Below are 16,595 nucleotides of genomic sequence, written 5' to 3'. Positions count from 1 at the left end.
AAACCAGGATCCTTATCAAGGCAAGTGTTTTTGATGATACCAAGGAATTAAACCAAGCCCAGAAGTTTCATTCAAGAGAGCAGCAAAGGGAGCCCAAAGGGTTCCAGTGTCAGGTTACTCTGATCTGAAGTGCCAGGAGCCAGAACAGCATTTCCAGCCTGGCAAAGGGATCGCTCACAGCACTTGGGCTGTCTGGCCAAGCCTGTGCACTGCTCCTCCAGCCGGCCAAAAATAAAATTTCCCACAGCAGCAATTTGTCCAGCAAGTACACAGAAGTCTGCAGTCCCAGCCCCAGGCTATAGCACAGAGCAATGCTTAAAAGTTTGTCTTGCTAGCTTATTACAAACTGCTCCTCTCCTTCATCTTCCTTCCAGGAAGGTGGTTGGGATCTCTCAAAAGAACAGCCCCTTGTGAGCAGCAAAGGCATTTAGCACAGCAGTGAGCTGAGAGCACACAGATGCCTGAAAGGCACTGAGAAATAGCACGCACAGTAGGAATCGGCACCTGTCCCTGCACAGGACCAGGACCAGCACACTAACATTTCGAACGTATTTTCACATTAAAAAAAAAAAGTTTTCATTAGAAATAGCCTCCAAATACAGAGCCTTGGCAAGCACAGCTCAGCAGTTCTCACCCCACAATACCCAAATCACTGCTGGCTGGGGAACATCCATGTTCCTGTGACCCAGGCACATGCCAAGGCACTCCAGCTGACTTGCACTTGAACATCCAGGCTTCCCACCAATGCAAGACAGGGAGAGTGATACTTGTCTACACGGTGGCAATATCTCAGTCTTCCTCCCTCAAGCTGCAGACTGAGTAATGGTCCCCACAATAAAAAAAAAAAAAAAAAATCTTCTGTCCCAAGCTCAGGAGAATAGAAAACAAAACTCAGAAAGAATGAAAATATAATAGCATGAAGCAAAAGAGATACACAGAGACCCACACTGGCAAAACTACGGCTGCACACCGCAATACTCCCATTAGGATCCTGTTGGCACTAGTGTAAATCAAGCTGTCTGTGCAACACCAGCGTAAAATAACCGTGAGCTGAACAGCATCCCTTGGAAGGGTAACACACATTTACTGACATCCTTCCCCTCCCTTCAGCTAATGGCAGGACAGACCATTTAACCAGTGGTCTAAAGCTTCAGCTTGCATGACAGCAATTTATACACCCCGGCAGGTGAGAATGAACCATTCAACTCCTTTGACCTAAATAAGTAGGAGAAAAGCCTCCTGACAGCATTGCTCTGCCCAGGTCTGAGATGCCTCCAAGCATTGCTCAGCCTAACCTGAATTGACCATGTCCCAGCCACTAACGCAGTCTCCACCTAATTTCTTTCCTCCCTTCTCTCCCCGTGGGGTTTACGCCTAGCCCCAAAGCAGCGCAGCATCAAAATACTGCCTAGGTTGCCAGTAGTTGTGCCTGCCTTGCTCAGGGGTCATTTTTCTCCCCTCTTTTGGTGCTAATTCCTTCTGTTTGCTTTGTTCTCCAACCCTGCCCTAGGCAGCAGCTGCCATAGCAGAAGGATGCACCAGGAAAATTCATCAGTATGAGTCAAGCACAAGCCTGCCTCTGGAGGGAGAGCATTTAAATAAAGAATGAACCTGAAATAGCTACCAGCTTCCCTGTAGCCAGAACTATCTGTCAGCACAAATTCACCACAGGGGACCGTCATGCGGGAACAAAACCTCTCCTGGCCCCATGTTCAGGAGGAAGCCAGTAAAACTGACCAGTGTGCCAGCTCCCGGACTGGCACGGACCAGCATCAAGAAGACAGAAACAACAGAGAAGGCCACAAGTTCTCCATCACAACAAACCCTCTATAGGAACATCCATGCTGCCTCCTTTTTAGAGAGTTCACATTCTGTAGGTGCAGACAAAATAAAATGGCAAGATTATGCCATCACCTTTATATGCAGCATCCTTTAAAGACAAGATTTGTGCAAGGTGCTGCACGTACACCTGAGAAAAGGCATTCTTGCTCCCAAACCCTTACCATTAAACACGATTTTCTACTTATCCCTCAATCACACAATTCCATGTGCATTTTTTAAAAATACTTTTGGCTCAGGACAGGAACAGTTGCAAGGACAGACCCAGTTAACTGCCAGCTTTCCCACCTTGCCACCACTTCTCCTGATCTCCTGATCAGTTAGATCTGAAGACAAGAGCGCAGCAGAACTGAACCCAGGGAGGGCAAATGCTTTATGCCAGCTTCAAATTCAATATATAAATGACCATGTTCAGCCTAAGGAACTCAGACTAGAACCGAGAGTTGCCAAGATCCTACCACGGCAGACAAAAAACACTCCTAATCCACACTAAAGGCTGACTGATACTGCCCAAAGGCACTGCAAGGGAAGGAGAAGGAAGAAACGTGCAGTGCCATGCGAAGGGATCAGTGCTCATCAGCTGCAGCAGGAGGGTGCACAGGGGAAGTGGAGAAAAAGCTGGCACAATGCGACTGCAGCCCCAGATTATCTCTGGTTACAGAAAAATTAGCTTATCTAGTTCAGTTAGTTATATGCCTAGTTCTATAGTTTTCAGTCATATATCTCCTTACACACATAGACACCTTTAAGTGATTGAAGTGGGATTTCAAAAATTACAGAGAGCCCAGGGAACTGCACTCTGCCTCTCCCATCCTTCTCTCTCACAAGCGTCCACATGCAGCGTTTTGACACCACAGGAGCAGCCGGTCTTGTACCAATGAGCCTGTTAGCTACTAAGGGCAATAAATGCAACAGACAACCCTGACAGCGTTAGGAAAGGTGCTTCCCCATGAGCCATGACATGGAGACAACAACCCTGCATGCTTTCACACTCGCATCAGCTCACTTCTGCCTCCTCACGCGTGCCACAGGTCAGCTCGTGCCTCCTGCCCTCACTTCCTCTACGATGAACAAGAAGTCTCCGCAGTTCATCCAGCCCCCAGCCTGAAGACAGCCTCCACCAGTCAGCGACTTTCTTGCCTGCCAACTTTTGTCTCTGGGGAAGAAGGTGAGAATCTCCCATTTTACAGAAGACAGGGGGCTTTCAAATGGACCAGTATTTCAATTTACCATGTACCATTCAATGTCATTCTTCAGGGTTAGAGTTAGACCCGCCTCTTTCCCTTCTTTCTGAGTTTTCACTCCAACACCTTCTCCCCAACCTATTTATTGTCAATCTCCAGTAGCATTACAGGAAGCCCAAACTTAAAACAAAAGCAAAACACGCACACAGCAAAGAGTCACTAGAATATTCGCTCGGTGCAGCTCAGAAAGGCAGGCTTTGTCACTTGCAGTATGCGAGGCAGGAACAAGTAATGAAGATAATCTTTAATTAATTAAAAGCAAGGAAGGGTAGAATTGAGCCTGGAACAAAGAGATGCAGTACAAGCAAACTGAAAATGCTACACTGCCAGCGATGTTGCCTTTTGATTAAAGGAACAGTTTCCAGGCAGGCTGGCAAAAAACAACCGTGAACAATATTAATTAAGTAAATTAAGGCCTCCTCAGTGCTGATACTGTAGCTGTGTTTTAGGTTGCCTTCAGAAAGAAATAAAGCTTCCGCTTTGGATGCAACAGATCACATTGCCTGTCTGCTCGTGTACTAGCAGGGGAGGGATAACTCTGAATTCAGTTCAAATTGGTCAACAGATTCCAATGGGGGGTGTCACAGACAGTGAATTCCTGCAAGTTCAGTAAATATAATGAGCTGGGTGGAGAAGCAGGTCCCAAACTAACGTCTGACCTGAACCATAAACCAGCCGGTGCCCATTCTCAGAGCCGGCAGGGCTCCAGCTGGTCACCGCACAGCCCACAGCTGGCCGTCGGCACACCTGTAGCGCTCAGCCAACCCACCAGGGTGGCTGCTGCCTCCTCCAGCTGAGCAGCAAAGGGAGGGGTCTCGATAGAGATGAAAAAACACTGATAGATGACTTCTGGAAGATAAATCCGTTAAGGGATAATAGATCACAAGTTTCTGTTGCTTAACAAGATGACCAGGCATTTTATTCATTTTCTGATCCTTTGGAGAGTAGGCAACCTCAAAAACACTCGGCAGAAATCATAAGCCACTGAGGGACAACAGCCAGATCTTTCCCAGCCATATTCTGTATTCCACACTTTTTGAACGCCCTCCTGTTTAAGTTTCATCTCCCAGAAAAGTTTGGCTGATGACAGTAGAGCCACCTCTGTTATGTCTCCACACCACCCGGTACGGACACCGTGATTTCATGGGGCTTTCACCTGGTGTTGCTCCACCAGTTACCAAAGCACACTGGAATAAAGATTCTCTCTTCTAAAATAACTGTTCTTTTAAGTATAGCGTGGTTATCATACCTGTTTTCAGTCTCCTAGGCAAAACTTTTTCCAGGCCAGATGGTAAATCTGGTTTTCAGAGACCTCCTGCCTGACACACAGGCCTGTCTGCGTGTCCCCTCTCTGACTGCATGCTGTGAGCAAGGCTTCCTGAGCACAAGGTCACCGCGCTCCCTCACTCACAGGCTCACCAGTCCCATGCCTTGCAGCAGCCTTCAGATACCCAAACAAAAGCAAGAACCCTGTTCCACTACACAGGGCTTGCACTGGTTCAGTGAGTTGTTCTGTCCAGGAGCAGGGCCCAGCCCCAGATACCCCTCTGCAGCCCCATCCACACGTCCACTATCCCAGTCCCCCATCCTGCAGGGCAAGACCGAGAGGGGGAGAATCAGCCCAGACCCCATCCAAGGGGGCAAGAAGATTTGGTTGTCCTGCCTCACACAGGAATCCTTCACCTGTACCTAGTCTAGAGCAGAAACTTTTCCCCACGGGTTGGAAGGTATAATGCAAAGAGTAGGAAAGCCCCTTAAACAATTCTGGAAGCTAACAAGACCCTTGAACCTACTATATTATCCCATAGCAAGACCGCACAGGCAAACAAGCACACCCACCCACACGACCCTTCCATGACCATCATCCCAAATCATTCCAGCCTCCTACAAACAAGCCACATAACGCAGAGCCAGCTCCCACCCCCTTCAGCAGACAGATGCCTCCTGTCTCTGTATCTCCCATGGAAGCCCCAACTCATGGCTCTCACGACTTCACCATGCCCCCTCTCTCCCAGCTCAAGAGGTGCTGCAATTAAGTTCTTCAACCTGGGAAGCCATGCTGGTAAAGGGATGAGAACTACAGACAGAGGTGCTCTTAAATCACTTTCAGCCAGAACTTTGCAGTGCTTTAACTTGATCAATCTGTTAACGATTTTAACAGAGCACATTCCACTTTGTTATTAATGAGAGTGGTGTTCTTCCCACTCTTAGCTCCTCTTTTCATCCATTTTTCTTTCTTTCATGTAATCTCTTCTAAACAGAAAATACACCCAGTATGTGAGCGGCATCACAGCTGAAATAAAGCAAGATCTTTGTCCTTAAGGCACCAAATCAATAAGGAACAGGAGTCAGAACAGTTGCCTCCCACCTCTGCTTCTAATCAGGAACACAACCTGGGGCAGATCCCTCCTATCTCTCATGCCTTTGTTTCTCCAAATAAAATGAGGGGCTAACACCATTGACTTTTTTTTCCTTTTAGTAACGTTTAAAATAGCCAGCAAGGAGGCAACTTAAGAGCTTTATATGTGCAGTTCTCTCTGTCATACTACAAGACCAAAATTGGTGAGGTTTGGCCACAAAGGATGGGACCTCTGGAGCAGAGCACTACAAACGCACACCTCATACAGAACCACTATCCCTCCGTCCTCTGGCAGAGGCAGCTCAGGACTGCAGACAGTAGGCCCTGTTCACCTGCACGGAGGCTATTGATCACAGCCGTGGGGGATTTTTTCCAATCAGGCCCAAACAGCGGGGAATGGCTAACGACCAATTAGAGCTCTCATTCTTTCCTCTCTGCACCCCTGAGATCCTCAAGCACTTTTGGCAAGAGCTAAATAATCATGTTTTTATAAATTCTTTTACACCCGACGGCTTTGCAAATATCCATCCCTTTTAAGCCTCAGCAACAGCCCTGTGTATGAGTTAACTCCTCTTTGTAGATGAACCAAGACATGGGGCAATATACATGCCCATTAAGCACACGGGCAAATACTGAAATCATGAAGATGGCCTGCATGCTGAGCCTGCTCTCCTCTGGCACCCCAAGGAAGAACATCTGACCTCAGCCTGTGCTTCTCTCAACCATGAAAGTCAGCAGGAGTGCTGTGCCAAGCCCTTTGCTTCCTCACTGGAGCCCTCTACTGAATTCCCACATGGAGCTCGATGCCTTTCTGGCACGTATCAGCAGCATCACTGGCCACTAAAACGTACCAGCAATACACCTGTTACAGAGTGGTGTATTGTCTAAAGCAGTGCCAAACCAGTTGTTTTTAGGATCCTGAGGCCTTTCATCCATCTCCGAAGTAAGTCATTTGCTGTGGCTCAATCCTAGCTCTCCTAAGTCCCAAATATCTGCTTTAGTCCCAAGGACACGAGTAAGCACAACCACTCCTCCCAAGGTGTAATGCTTTGTCCCACCGTGCAGCAGCTGGTGTGAACCCCAGCCCATTCTGTCCCTCCACACTCACACACAAGAAGAGGAGAGAAGCACAAAAACACTGAGACTTGTGCAACATCCTCACACTGGTCAAAATAACGTGGAGATCTAAGGGGCAGGGACCCATCAGGACAATCTTATCCTCTAAAGACCAAGCATGGGAGAGAGGTGCAAATAAATGACTCCCCTGCCCTCAGCACCCAGCTACGCTGGCACAGGAGAGGGAACAGATGGGTGGCAAGTGGGTCTGTCACCAGCTGTCCTGGGGTCTAGTCACAGGTAAGAAAGGGGACAGTGCAGCTGAGAAGGTGGCGAGGACTCGTTGCCGCTGCTTGGCCCTGCGGAGGTTAATGTCATCCTTTCTCCCAAGCCCGCAGTGGGGGGTGCTGGGGGGTTTGCAGGCACATAACTTGGGCTGGAGGGGACCCGAGCAGACAAGAGACCCCGTCCTTGGGCCTCACATCTCTAGGAAAAAGCCTAGCAGCAATTAGAGACGACACAGGAGGGAGGTGGCATCAGCCACAAGGCAGGGTGAAATGCTTTACCACGGCCGAGCGCACGCCAAGACTATTCTCCTCTCTCGCAGAGGGAACCCCGGACAGCAGGAGTTTCGCAGAGTCAATGACTCCAAGCGGGTTTTCATATCAATATTTCAGCAGCGTCTGTCTTTCCAGCGTGGATTTCCCAGGCCCCAGCTCCCCTCCCCACCCGCTGCAGTATTTTCCTTCCCTTAGCAAATGCCCACGCTCCCTCTAGCGCCCGGCTCTGCTTTTCACACGCCGGCAACCCAGCACCCTTTCCTGGAGCCTGCACCCCAGGGTGTCCAAATCACGCTGGAGCTAATTAGAAGCGATGCTATTTTGGGCACAGAGGCCCCGTGGTGCTCTGCAGATCTGCCTGGCTGGAGTTTGTGTCGCATATGTGGATAGGAAGGGGAGAGCGCAGCATGACAGCCTCGGCGTCGGAGGCCCTCCCTGAACGCGAGGCAGCTTTGCCACTTGTTTCAGTGGGAGAGCAATCAGGTCTCCTTCAAGACTGAGAGGGAGGAAAGAAAGAGTGTTTTGATTAGTCAACACCGACCTTCTCTGATTTTCATTGTATGCTGCGGCTCCGCTGACCGTGAGGGCTGGGAATCAACCCTAAAATTTCTCCAGTGGTTTATTCATGTAATGTGTTTAAGACATACAGCCACCCTCTTCAAACACTCAAACTATTTACTTCCCTCACTCTCACAATACCCCATAAATTCAGGAAAGGAAATACTGCCAGGCCCTTCTTTTCGCATGGAGGAAACGTTAACAGTGATGCTGCAGTTTTCCCTGGATGCTGAGGGGAAGTCAGCATTTGGGAACTTGTTTGCCTTGAGCTCCTGCAGAGAGTTTAAGCAAACCAAAAAGTTTGTATGCACAGGTGTCACTTCAGCGTATTTCCCCACTAAGGAGAAAGAAGCTCATCTTCCCAGAGCCCTGAGGCTGCAATCCAGGGAATGTGAAGGACCCACGGGTCTTCTTCCTGTACTGCCCCACAGACAGCTCCTATGTTCCTGGCCTCTGCACTCACTTTTCATTCTTACCTTGCACTTTTCACTGCTGTGGGATACCACAGGTTGAATCCTCAACTAGATCCTACATCAATCCTATAACAACTTACGCTAAGGGTCAAACCAAATATTTTTTGCTGGTTTGGAGATCTTCTGCAGTACCGTATTCAATACTTCATGAGGAATATGTCATTTAATTTATTCTCCTGAATACAGGCAGGCTGGGCTCTACACCTTCAAACACAGATTCCCACTGGAAGATGAACTTGACCAGATCCCAGCCAAGCCTAAATCTTAAATCCATAACCGATAGGTTTTCTTGCTATTGCCCCGGAACCAGTTAAAACCATGAACTCAGGTTTGGCCTTCAATCTTGAAACAAATTTGGATTTGTAAGAGAGCACCAACTCAGGTAAGCACGCACTGGGAGCTTAAGGACGTGACGCTGTGGTGTGACTTAAGGAAATTCTTGACTGTTTGCGAGACTGGCTCCCAGTGTCCTTTAGTACAATCAGCATTACAGATCCTTGCTTTCTAAGCTGTGCTTTACCCATTGAACAACACTGCTTCCATATTTGTTCTAAAATCTCTACTAACAAATTCAGCTATAAATTTGGACACTGAGAAAGTTGTCTTTCCCCAGTCTTGCATTTAAGTAAATACTTGCCTCATCTCACCACCCCTTGGGGTGAAGTTTCTCCTGCCTAGCATCAATTCTCTTCTCAAACTCATTTTCAAAATATTTTGTCATCTAATTGGATGAACGTTTCCCATTTAAAAAAAAAAAAATAATTATGGAATCACATAGCTGTTCCTGTTTGCATTTAAATTACTGTGAAAGCTTAGCCACAGATCCTGGGCCTCATCCCTCAGCAGGAGGAAGTCCAAGTAGTGAGGCTCAAAGGGAAACTGCTGGCAGGCACTTGGAACATAAGTGGTTCTGCTTCTGAGCCCTGGGCTATAAGAACTTCAACAGCTTGCTGCCCTGGGCTGGGTAACAAGCTGGGGAATCTGCCAGCTTCACAAGACCCGCAAGCAACAGGGGCTATCCACTGGGCATCAACCTGACTTGACAAAGAAACCAGTCTGGAGAGAAATAGCCAGAAGAATACTTTTCCAGATGCCTTCCTCCTGCTCTACTGACTCAACACAACCACAAAAGCAATTGCAATGTGAGTTTCATTTTTATTTCCATATCTTCCCCTGGAATATTAATTAAAAATTGATTGGCAAAGTCCTGCAAAATGACTTTAGTGGCAAACTTCATTACCGGGGGTAGTAGAGAAGTGTAAATGCAACAAGACATTGCGACACAGCCCACACACCTTCAACAGCAGCAACACCACAACATGGCCAAAAGCCATCCGAGAAAAAAAAATAAAAAACAGTCTAGAATAGCAATTAAAATATCTACCAAATGCAGTGCAATTAATGTGATTACTCCTAGAGTGCAAGATGGTGGCAGAGCAAACATTTTAGACTGGAATCCAACCGGACTGCTGGAGCAAATACCCCCGGCTGACAAGTGAACACAGCACTGTCTGCCTAAAGATTCATTTTGCTGCCTTCGTCCCTTCCAGGCACAGCAGCCCATTTGGGATGGCAAACATTGCCCACCTCGTTCTGCCCATCACGCGCTGCATTGTTAGGCATCTTAATGAAAAACTACCTGGCACGCAGCAAGCCCCTCAGCCTCCCCAGCCTGTAATTCACCGTGGGAGTGAGTAATGTCTCGGTATCAAACCACCAGTACATTAGCAGATCACACCAGAGCACTGCCAACAGCATGCAGAAGAATCATTCCCGGAAAAGCCAGGCTTCGCTGTTCGCGCTTGGACAACTCGCTTGTCACTGCCAGCCCTCAGATCTAGCACGGGGTAAAGCAAAGGGATCTCTGTGAGCAGGAGGGAAAGACTCACAGGAGCCATTCACAGCAGGTCTGCCACCATCATATCATGTCTACATGAGTCTTGAAGGCTATCCTGATGACTTGCTGCACCTTTCTTTCAGGAGAAGCTCTTCCTTAACGTCCACTCAGGCACATCATGTTGCTGTTCCAAACGTTATGTCCTCTCCTACCAAGAAGATAAGCTGCATCTTTCTAACCCTACTTCAGAAAGCTGCTGGCTACTGCAGTACTATTGGCCTCCTCTTCTCCAAACCCTTCTGCCAAAAGCTTCTCACATTCCCAGCCTTGGAGTGAATCTCACAACCACGTTAACTCCCGAGATGAGAGCAGTAGGCTGGCTGGGCTGCAGGTTAAAACAATGCAGCTTGTCTGGCAAGATAAAACAAGGCTGCTGCCCAGGTGCTTGCCAGATCTCATCTCACCGTCCCCAACTTGCAGAGCCTGGATCCCACTAAGTACCAACACGCTGCCATTGCCCAAGCAGCAGCTGTATCGCTCAGGTACGCCGTCCTGCTGCAGGTTCATCTTCGGCACTCACTCTAAGATAAAAATACACCCTGCTGACATATATTTCCCATAGCATGAAAAATGCAACCCCTGCAATCATCTAGGAATTTGCCCTGGCTGAAGCAACCTGCAATACTGCACATGCCTTAGGCAAATGCCCTCTCCTGCTCTTGTTGTAGCACTGTAGTGCCTTTTCTCATCTTTAGGTCTGAATTTTGCCTGTGGTTACTAGAAAGAAAGGACATGTATACTGGGATGGGTAAAACACACCATGCTCAGCTGAGCATACCCTCACAGGTAATGGATTGAAAATGTCCTCTAGTTCAAAGAGAACTAAAAATGTGTATCTTTGCTTCTTACATCAAGCAAAACAAAACACTGAATTCGTAGTGCTTCCATCACAGACTAAGCATAGGCAGGATTAAATACTTCCTATAAGCAGCTACATTCAGCCAAGTGATAACTCTGAAACCTAATGACAACTGTCCAACTGGTACCATTGCACTAGTGATCACATCAGCAGAGTGATCTGAGGGAGTACTTTATCCACTGAAGCTTGTGGAAATCTCTTGAAAAAATAAAAATAATAAAAAAATAAAATCAAGAAACAAGATAGCAAGATTTAACTCTGCAACAACATTAAAGGTAGTGCTACTTCTTTCTGCGGATCCTTATCCTAGAAATCTGTGAGGGAAGCAGTAGGAAAAGATCATCTGAGAAATCAGATTATCTTCACAGGAAGGCTGGAGAGAGCATCTGGTGAGCAGCACGAGGAAAAATTTCATGCAATAGCCTAACCATCTAGAGAGAGGGAAAACAAGTGAAGAGGACACAATTGCTCGGCGAACGGCACGTTGTACTCAGTGCGTCTTTAGAGTGGAATGGTTTTTTTAAAAAAGAAAGGCTTGCAGATCTTCCAAACGTAATGCTAGCTTACACAAAAAATTCTCCCTTTTTCAGAAAGGTCTTGGCAAGAAAACAGTTTATCTGATCTATACCAGGTCCCTCAATAGCTTCAGTGTCCTCTCAATAAATGCTTCTATGGGACAGACTGATACCTGAGGCCCAAGTACAGCTCACCTTATTCTTATATCAGACCAACTGAACAGACCACCAAGTCCCCTTCCCAAGAACGCAGACAGAGGACACAAACCCCATTTCTGCTCAGAACAGTATTTTTGCATTTCCTAACTTCCACTTGAAGATCTTCAGGTGTTGCACACAGCAAAATTCTGCTCCACACCACCACTTTGTGGTAGGTAAGCAGCACTATCCTCATTTAACATGGGAGAGGAGATTGGGCGAGGTTAATTGTCTTTCCTAAGGTCGCAGAAAAAGCCCGTGGGCAGGACAAAGCAGAGAACTCAAATTCCCCGATCTCACCAGGTTTTTGCCTCTATCCTAATCCTGACCTCGCTATCTGCAAATGGAGAAAACAAAAGTTTGTTGCCTGGGAGGGATTTTTTTTTTAACATCTTAAATAGAGATTTGAGGGATGGGGGAGAAGAGGCGGGAAAGGAAAAGAGGGGGAGCTGCTCTTAAAATAGCAATAAAATATATACAGCAGGTTTTTAATATTCTAGGTAACAGGACATACAGCAGCTACACAGACTTCCCTCCTGTGGAGTTTGCTGTACAGTCCAGCAAAAAACACTAAATTTTTATGACCATCATTTGCTCCTCTTTGCAAATCCATCCCATCCTACCTCAGGAAACCCTCCCCATCAATGCCTGATTTGAAATGTACTGCTTCACTGCATGTAATTTGATTGATCGTGTTTTTAATAAATCATAAGCCACAAAAGCTTCAGTTTTGAAGTCTGTTCGAGTAACAGGGAATTGGTCAAAGCAATCCCTATGGCTCTTTACTGTTTCAGTAGCCTAAAACCAGTAGCACACAGATGTGTCCTAGGTGCTCTGCTAGGTCATCTATCATCATCGTGAGACGTGAGTTAATCTGTTTTGTCCATTTTCAATTCACATTTTTGCTGGTTTGTGTCTATTGTGACCTAAGAAAATACATGCTTCGGGGTGAGAGACTGGGAACCAAGGCGGCTGGCTAAAGGGGCCACGCTGTTTCCCTGCGTGACCTTGGGCAAACTGCTTGCCCTCCCTGTGCCACAGCCACCCCAACAGCAAAATTAGGGAAAAGCCGGACAGCAGCAGAAAAACAGGCATTGGAGCCAGCCTTCTCTGCTAATAAATGAAAGGACCCAGCTTCAAGCATTTAACTTCCCTTCTAGAGTCACATAATACACTGTTAAAAATAAAAAATGAAATCCAATTAATCATTAAATGCAGTGTGTTTTCTCCAGAAGATAGGAGCAAGAAAGTCTCCTGATGCCAAACCCCGTACTCGAAAAAACACGAAAAGATAACGCTGTTATTTATTAACACGCTTGGTTTTCCTTCCCACAAACATCACACTGGCACTAAACACCAGGCTTGTACTTGTGTTTTGGAGTTGGAAGCTCCCAATGCACGCTGTCTTGAGGTGCAAAACCCTAATGCAAAGTTGTGAACAATCAAGAAGTTTTCCTTTATTACTTACGCCATCTCTGTCACCTGGAGTTAAAGAGTAAGTGAAGCTAGTAAATTAAACAGCATATTTCTATGGAAGAAACAAATTGTAGTCTCAAGCTGGGGAAGGAGGGAGAATTTTGTGAAAAAGTCATTTTCTGACCTGCACTTTGGAAAAAACGACCCTTTTTTCCCTCTACAAATGCCTACAGAATGAGTTTTCTCTACTACTTTAACCACAAATACCCGTAACTTGGAAATTCAGGCTGGGAAGGAACGGGGGGATTTTAGCTTCTTTTGCTCAACACCCTTTGATATGGCACTGAACTGAAACAAAAGAGAGGGCATATAGGTTGTTTTCTTCATTACATGCCATGTTATATTAAAAATAAATAGTCCTAGAGACAAGTGTAATGCTAAAATATAGCATGCTGCTATTTTTCTCTTCAATGTTTGCTTTCATCTTTAATGAGAGTGGAATTCATGTCTGGCAAACACAACTGCCTTAAAAAATTGGTTAAATCAAAGTAGCATCTACGTCGCTGTCAGCATTATTGCCTAAGCAATAATAAATAGAGAAAATCTTCCAGTCAAAAAATATAAGGAGGTGGTTGAATTGCCCGTTATGAAGTTATGGCTGATGCACAGATAGATAGGTGGATACATAGACAGATAATTTGCTCTTTAATGACTAATCAATCTCATGAGGAATACAGCTGAAAATCCAGCTGATCTGTGCCGTGCTGCTAATTGCTTTATGCACATTTCCAATAGCGGCAAAACAATAAAAGAGGCATTTTGGAGGCAGTGACGAGCTACAGTAATCAGAATAATGGGAATATTGTCACCAGCCGTGAAGGCTTCCAAGAGTCCTGTGGATTACGCCTGTTCTCAGACTTTACAGCAGAGTGGAAATGGTGTTTCTGACACCGAGTTAGAAGAAAATTGAAGTTGTGTCCCCAGCCATCTGCCGGGTGTTGCAGAGCAGGGTGCGAGGGAGGGCCCTGCGCTATGGGGGCACCACGGCGGCTTTGGGGACACCCCCACAGGCACGCAGAGCACCACAAACTTTCAGGGACACCTCAGCTCCTCCTTATTACTGACTGCAGGGAAAAGGCAGGAGCCGGCATCGATTTTTTTAAAAACTTTTCTGCGTGCTCGCACTACCTGCCTCCTCGCGGAGCCCCTTAACATGCTGGGGAGCTCCCCGGCCCTTAATGAATCGACGGCATCTCTCCTACCGCCAGCACGCAGAGCTGAGAACCGGAGGGCTGCTCCACCACCCCCGTACATCACTCACCCCCCGGCACGGAGGCAGGGGAGCACACCAAGGTGTACATCACACATGGGGAGTGCAAGGGGGCAGCAGGCAGGTGGGGACACGGGGGGCTTCCCTAAGCGAGGGAGAAGGCTCCGGCCAGCCTGGCCCCCCTGGTGGAGCTCAGCCGCCGGGGATCGCTGCTCACCCCTCGGGCAGGGGTGGGGATCGCCCCCTCTTTTTTCTTTCTTTTTTTTTTTTCCCGTGGAAAACTTTTCTCTTTCTACCTAGGCTCCGTGGTGTCCCCGGCCGTAAAAGCAAGCGGCGCTCAGCACCCCTCTCCTCCCCGCACCCCCCCCCCCCCCCGCATTTCCGAGCTCAGCACCATCCTGCCCAGCCCAGCCCAGCCCAGCCGAGCCGCGGCGGCGATACTCACGCTGCTGTTGTGGCCGGACCAGTGCACCATGGCTTGGTTGTGCGCCGCGTCCCCGGTGAGGGCGAAGGTGGTGCTGCCCAGCCGCAGCTCCTCTGCCCCTCGCAGCCTCGCCGCTCTCCCCTCCTCCGGGGGTCCGCGGGGCTGAGCCCTGGCTCCGCGCTGCCCCTCGGCCAAGGGCAGCCCCCGGCCGCCTCCCGCCGCCGCCCGCCGGCTCCGCACCGCCGGGCCCCGGCCCCCGGCCGCGCCGCCCGCCCCCGCGCTGCCCCCCGGCTCCCCGCCCGGCAGCGGCTGCCCGGAGCCCCGCGGCCGGCTCCCCGCCGATCCCGGCGGCGGCGCCTGCCGCTGCTCCAGCCCGAGGCGAGGCCGGGAGGGAGACGAGCAGGGGCCGCAAGTTATCTCGGCGCCGGTGCAGGAGCAGGAGAGAAGTAAGAGCCATGTCCAGGCGAGCAGGGCGGCGTGGCAGGGCGGAGAGCGGCGGGTCCCCTTCTCCATGCCTTGGCGGAGCGAGTCGGGGGGCTCGGAGAGGGAGGGGGGGGGGCGAGGCGCTGCGTTTAGGGCTTTTTTTTTTTTTTTTTTTAGGGGCCGGATCCTAATTATAATAATTATTATTTGGGAAGAAAAAATAAAAAATAAAAAGGCTCTTCTTTCTTCGCTCTCCTTTTCTCTTCCCCCTTTTCTCAGACGGTGACCAGAGGAAAAAAAAAAATTAAAAAAAAGATTAAAAAAAGGAAAAAAAGAAAAAAAAACTCTCCCCGGTAGTTGGATGCTGTTCCTTACTGTTGGTGGATTTCTCTTTTTTTTTTTTTTTTTTTTTGAAAAGTGCTTTTCAGTGAAACTGTTCACGTTCGAGGATTTGATCAAGTGAGCGGGTACCACCGCACGGGGGGAGGAGCCCCGAGCCTCGCCAGGCGCCGCCGAGAGCCAGCCCCGAGCCGCCGCAAGCAGCCGCGCTGCGCCGAGCCGCGCCGCCGGGGGCCGGCAGCGGGGCCGGGGGCGGGAGCGGGACCCGGCGCCCAGGCAGCGGGAGCATCCCCCGGGCTCCCTCCCGCCCCGGGCCCCCGCCCGAGGCAAAGCAGCCCTCTTCTCCCCCGGGTGTGTTCGCCCCTACGCGTATGTACAGCTGCGGGGGCACTCCTCGCCCTGGGTGTATCTATACATACGTATTTATATCTATACGCGTGCCTATCCGTGCACAGGGGCAGGAGGAGAAGCAGGTGGGGTGAGAAGCCCCTGGCTGATGTGTCGTCCCCCCCCCGGGTACCAGCGCCCCCACGGCCCCGGCCACCCGGGAACCCGCAGGGGAGCGTCCCCGGCTGGGAAGGGGGCGGGAGGGTTTTTTTGGGGTGGCCAAGGAGGGGCACTATCTGCGGGCAGCTCTCTGGGGCATCGTCCCAGGGCTGCGTGGAGATGGATTTCTTCGGATCATGGCAGCTCCCGTTTCCCCCCCCCCCGGCCAGGACACCTACTTTCCCTTGGCAATGCCCAAGGAGTTTTTTTTTGTTTTTTTTTTTTGTTTTGTTTTTTTTTTTGCAGCCCCAGCCCTCGGACAAGGTTTGGGGGAATTGCACGGGGGAGGGCGCTGGGCAGGAGCGCCCCCCCCCGTGCGGGTCACCCCTGCCACATGCCCCTGGAGCTCTTCACTGCAGCAGCACGGCGGCACTTTCCCCTCGCGTCAAACCCACGGCCGGCCTCACCCCCTCCTTCGCCTCCTCCTTTCGGAAAGTGGCCATAATTAGCGCTGTGTTAATCAGCCCACCCTCCCGCTTACCCCATCAGCCATTCTTTCGCCGGCCAAGGACGGATCCGCCGCTGCGCGGCTCTCCCCGCGGTCCTCCCCCCCCCCCCAAACCCGCACCCATCTCAAAGCGGGGACGGCTCCACAGTTCCCCCCCCCCCAGATGGCTTT

General features: G+C 49.3%; 1 protein-coding gene across 4 annotated transcripts in view; it reads right to left on the bottom strand.

The window, feature by feature from the left end:
- Nucleotides 1–16,595, bottom strand: part of SORCS3 (sortilin related VPS10 domain containing receptor 3) — a 313,332-nt gene that overhangs the window by 269,099 nt on the left and 27,638 nt on the right. Inside the window, exon 1 of one of the 4 annotated variants that reach the window (XM_083845054.1) lies at nt 14,690–15,503. The exons of 1 other annotated variant lie outside the window; for it this stretch is intronic. In XM_083845054.1, coding sequence (XP_083701180.1) covers nt 14,690–15,125 — 436 coding nt within the window. In that variant the 5' untranslated portion in view covers nt 15,126–15,503. Of the gene's footprint in view, nt 1–2,895; nt 2,947–14,689; nt 15,504–16,595 lie in introns of those variants that run through there. 2 more of the 4 variants (XM_083845050.1, XM_083845059.1) reach the window with 2 other exon arrangements.

The sequence above is a fragment of the Anser anser genome (assembly GCF_964211835.1).
Source record: "Anser anser genome assembly, chromosome: 7".
Taxonomy (NCBI): domain Eukaryota; kingdom Metazoa; phylum Chordata; class Aves; order Anseriformes; family Anatidae; genus Anser; species Anser anser.
The sequence above is the reverse complement of the archived record's forward strand: the minus strand, read 5'-3'. Positions and strand labels throughout refer to the sequence as shown.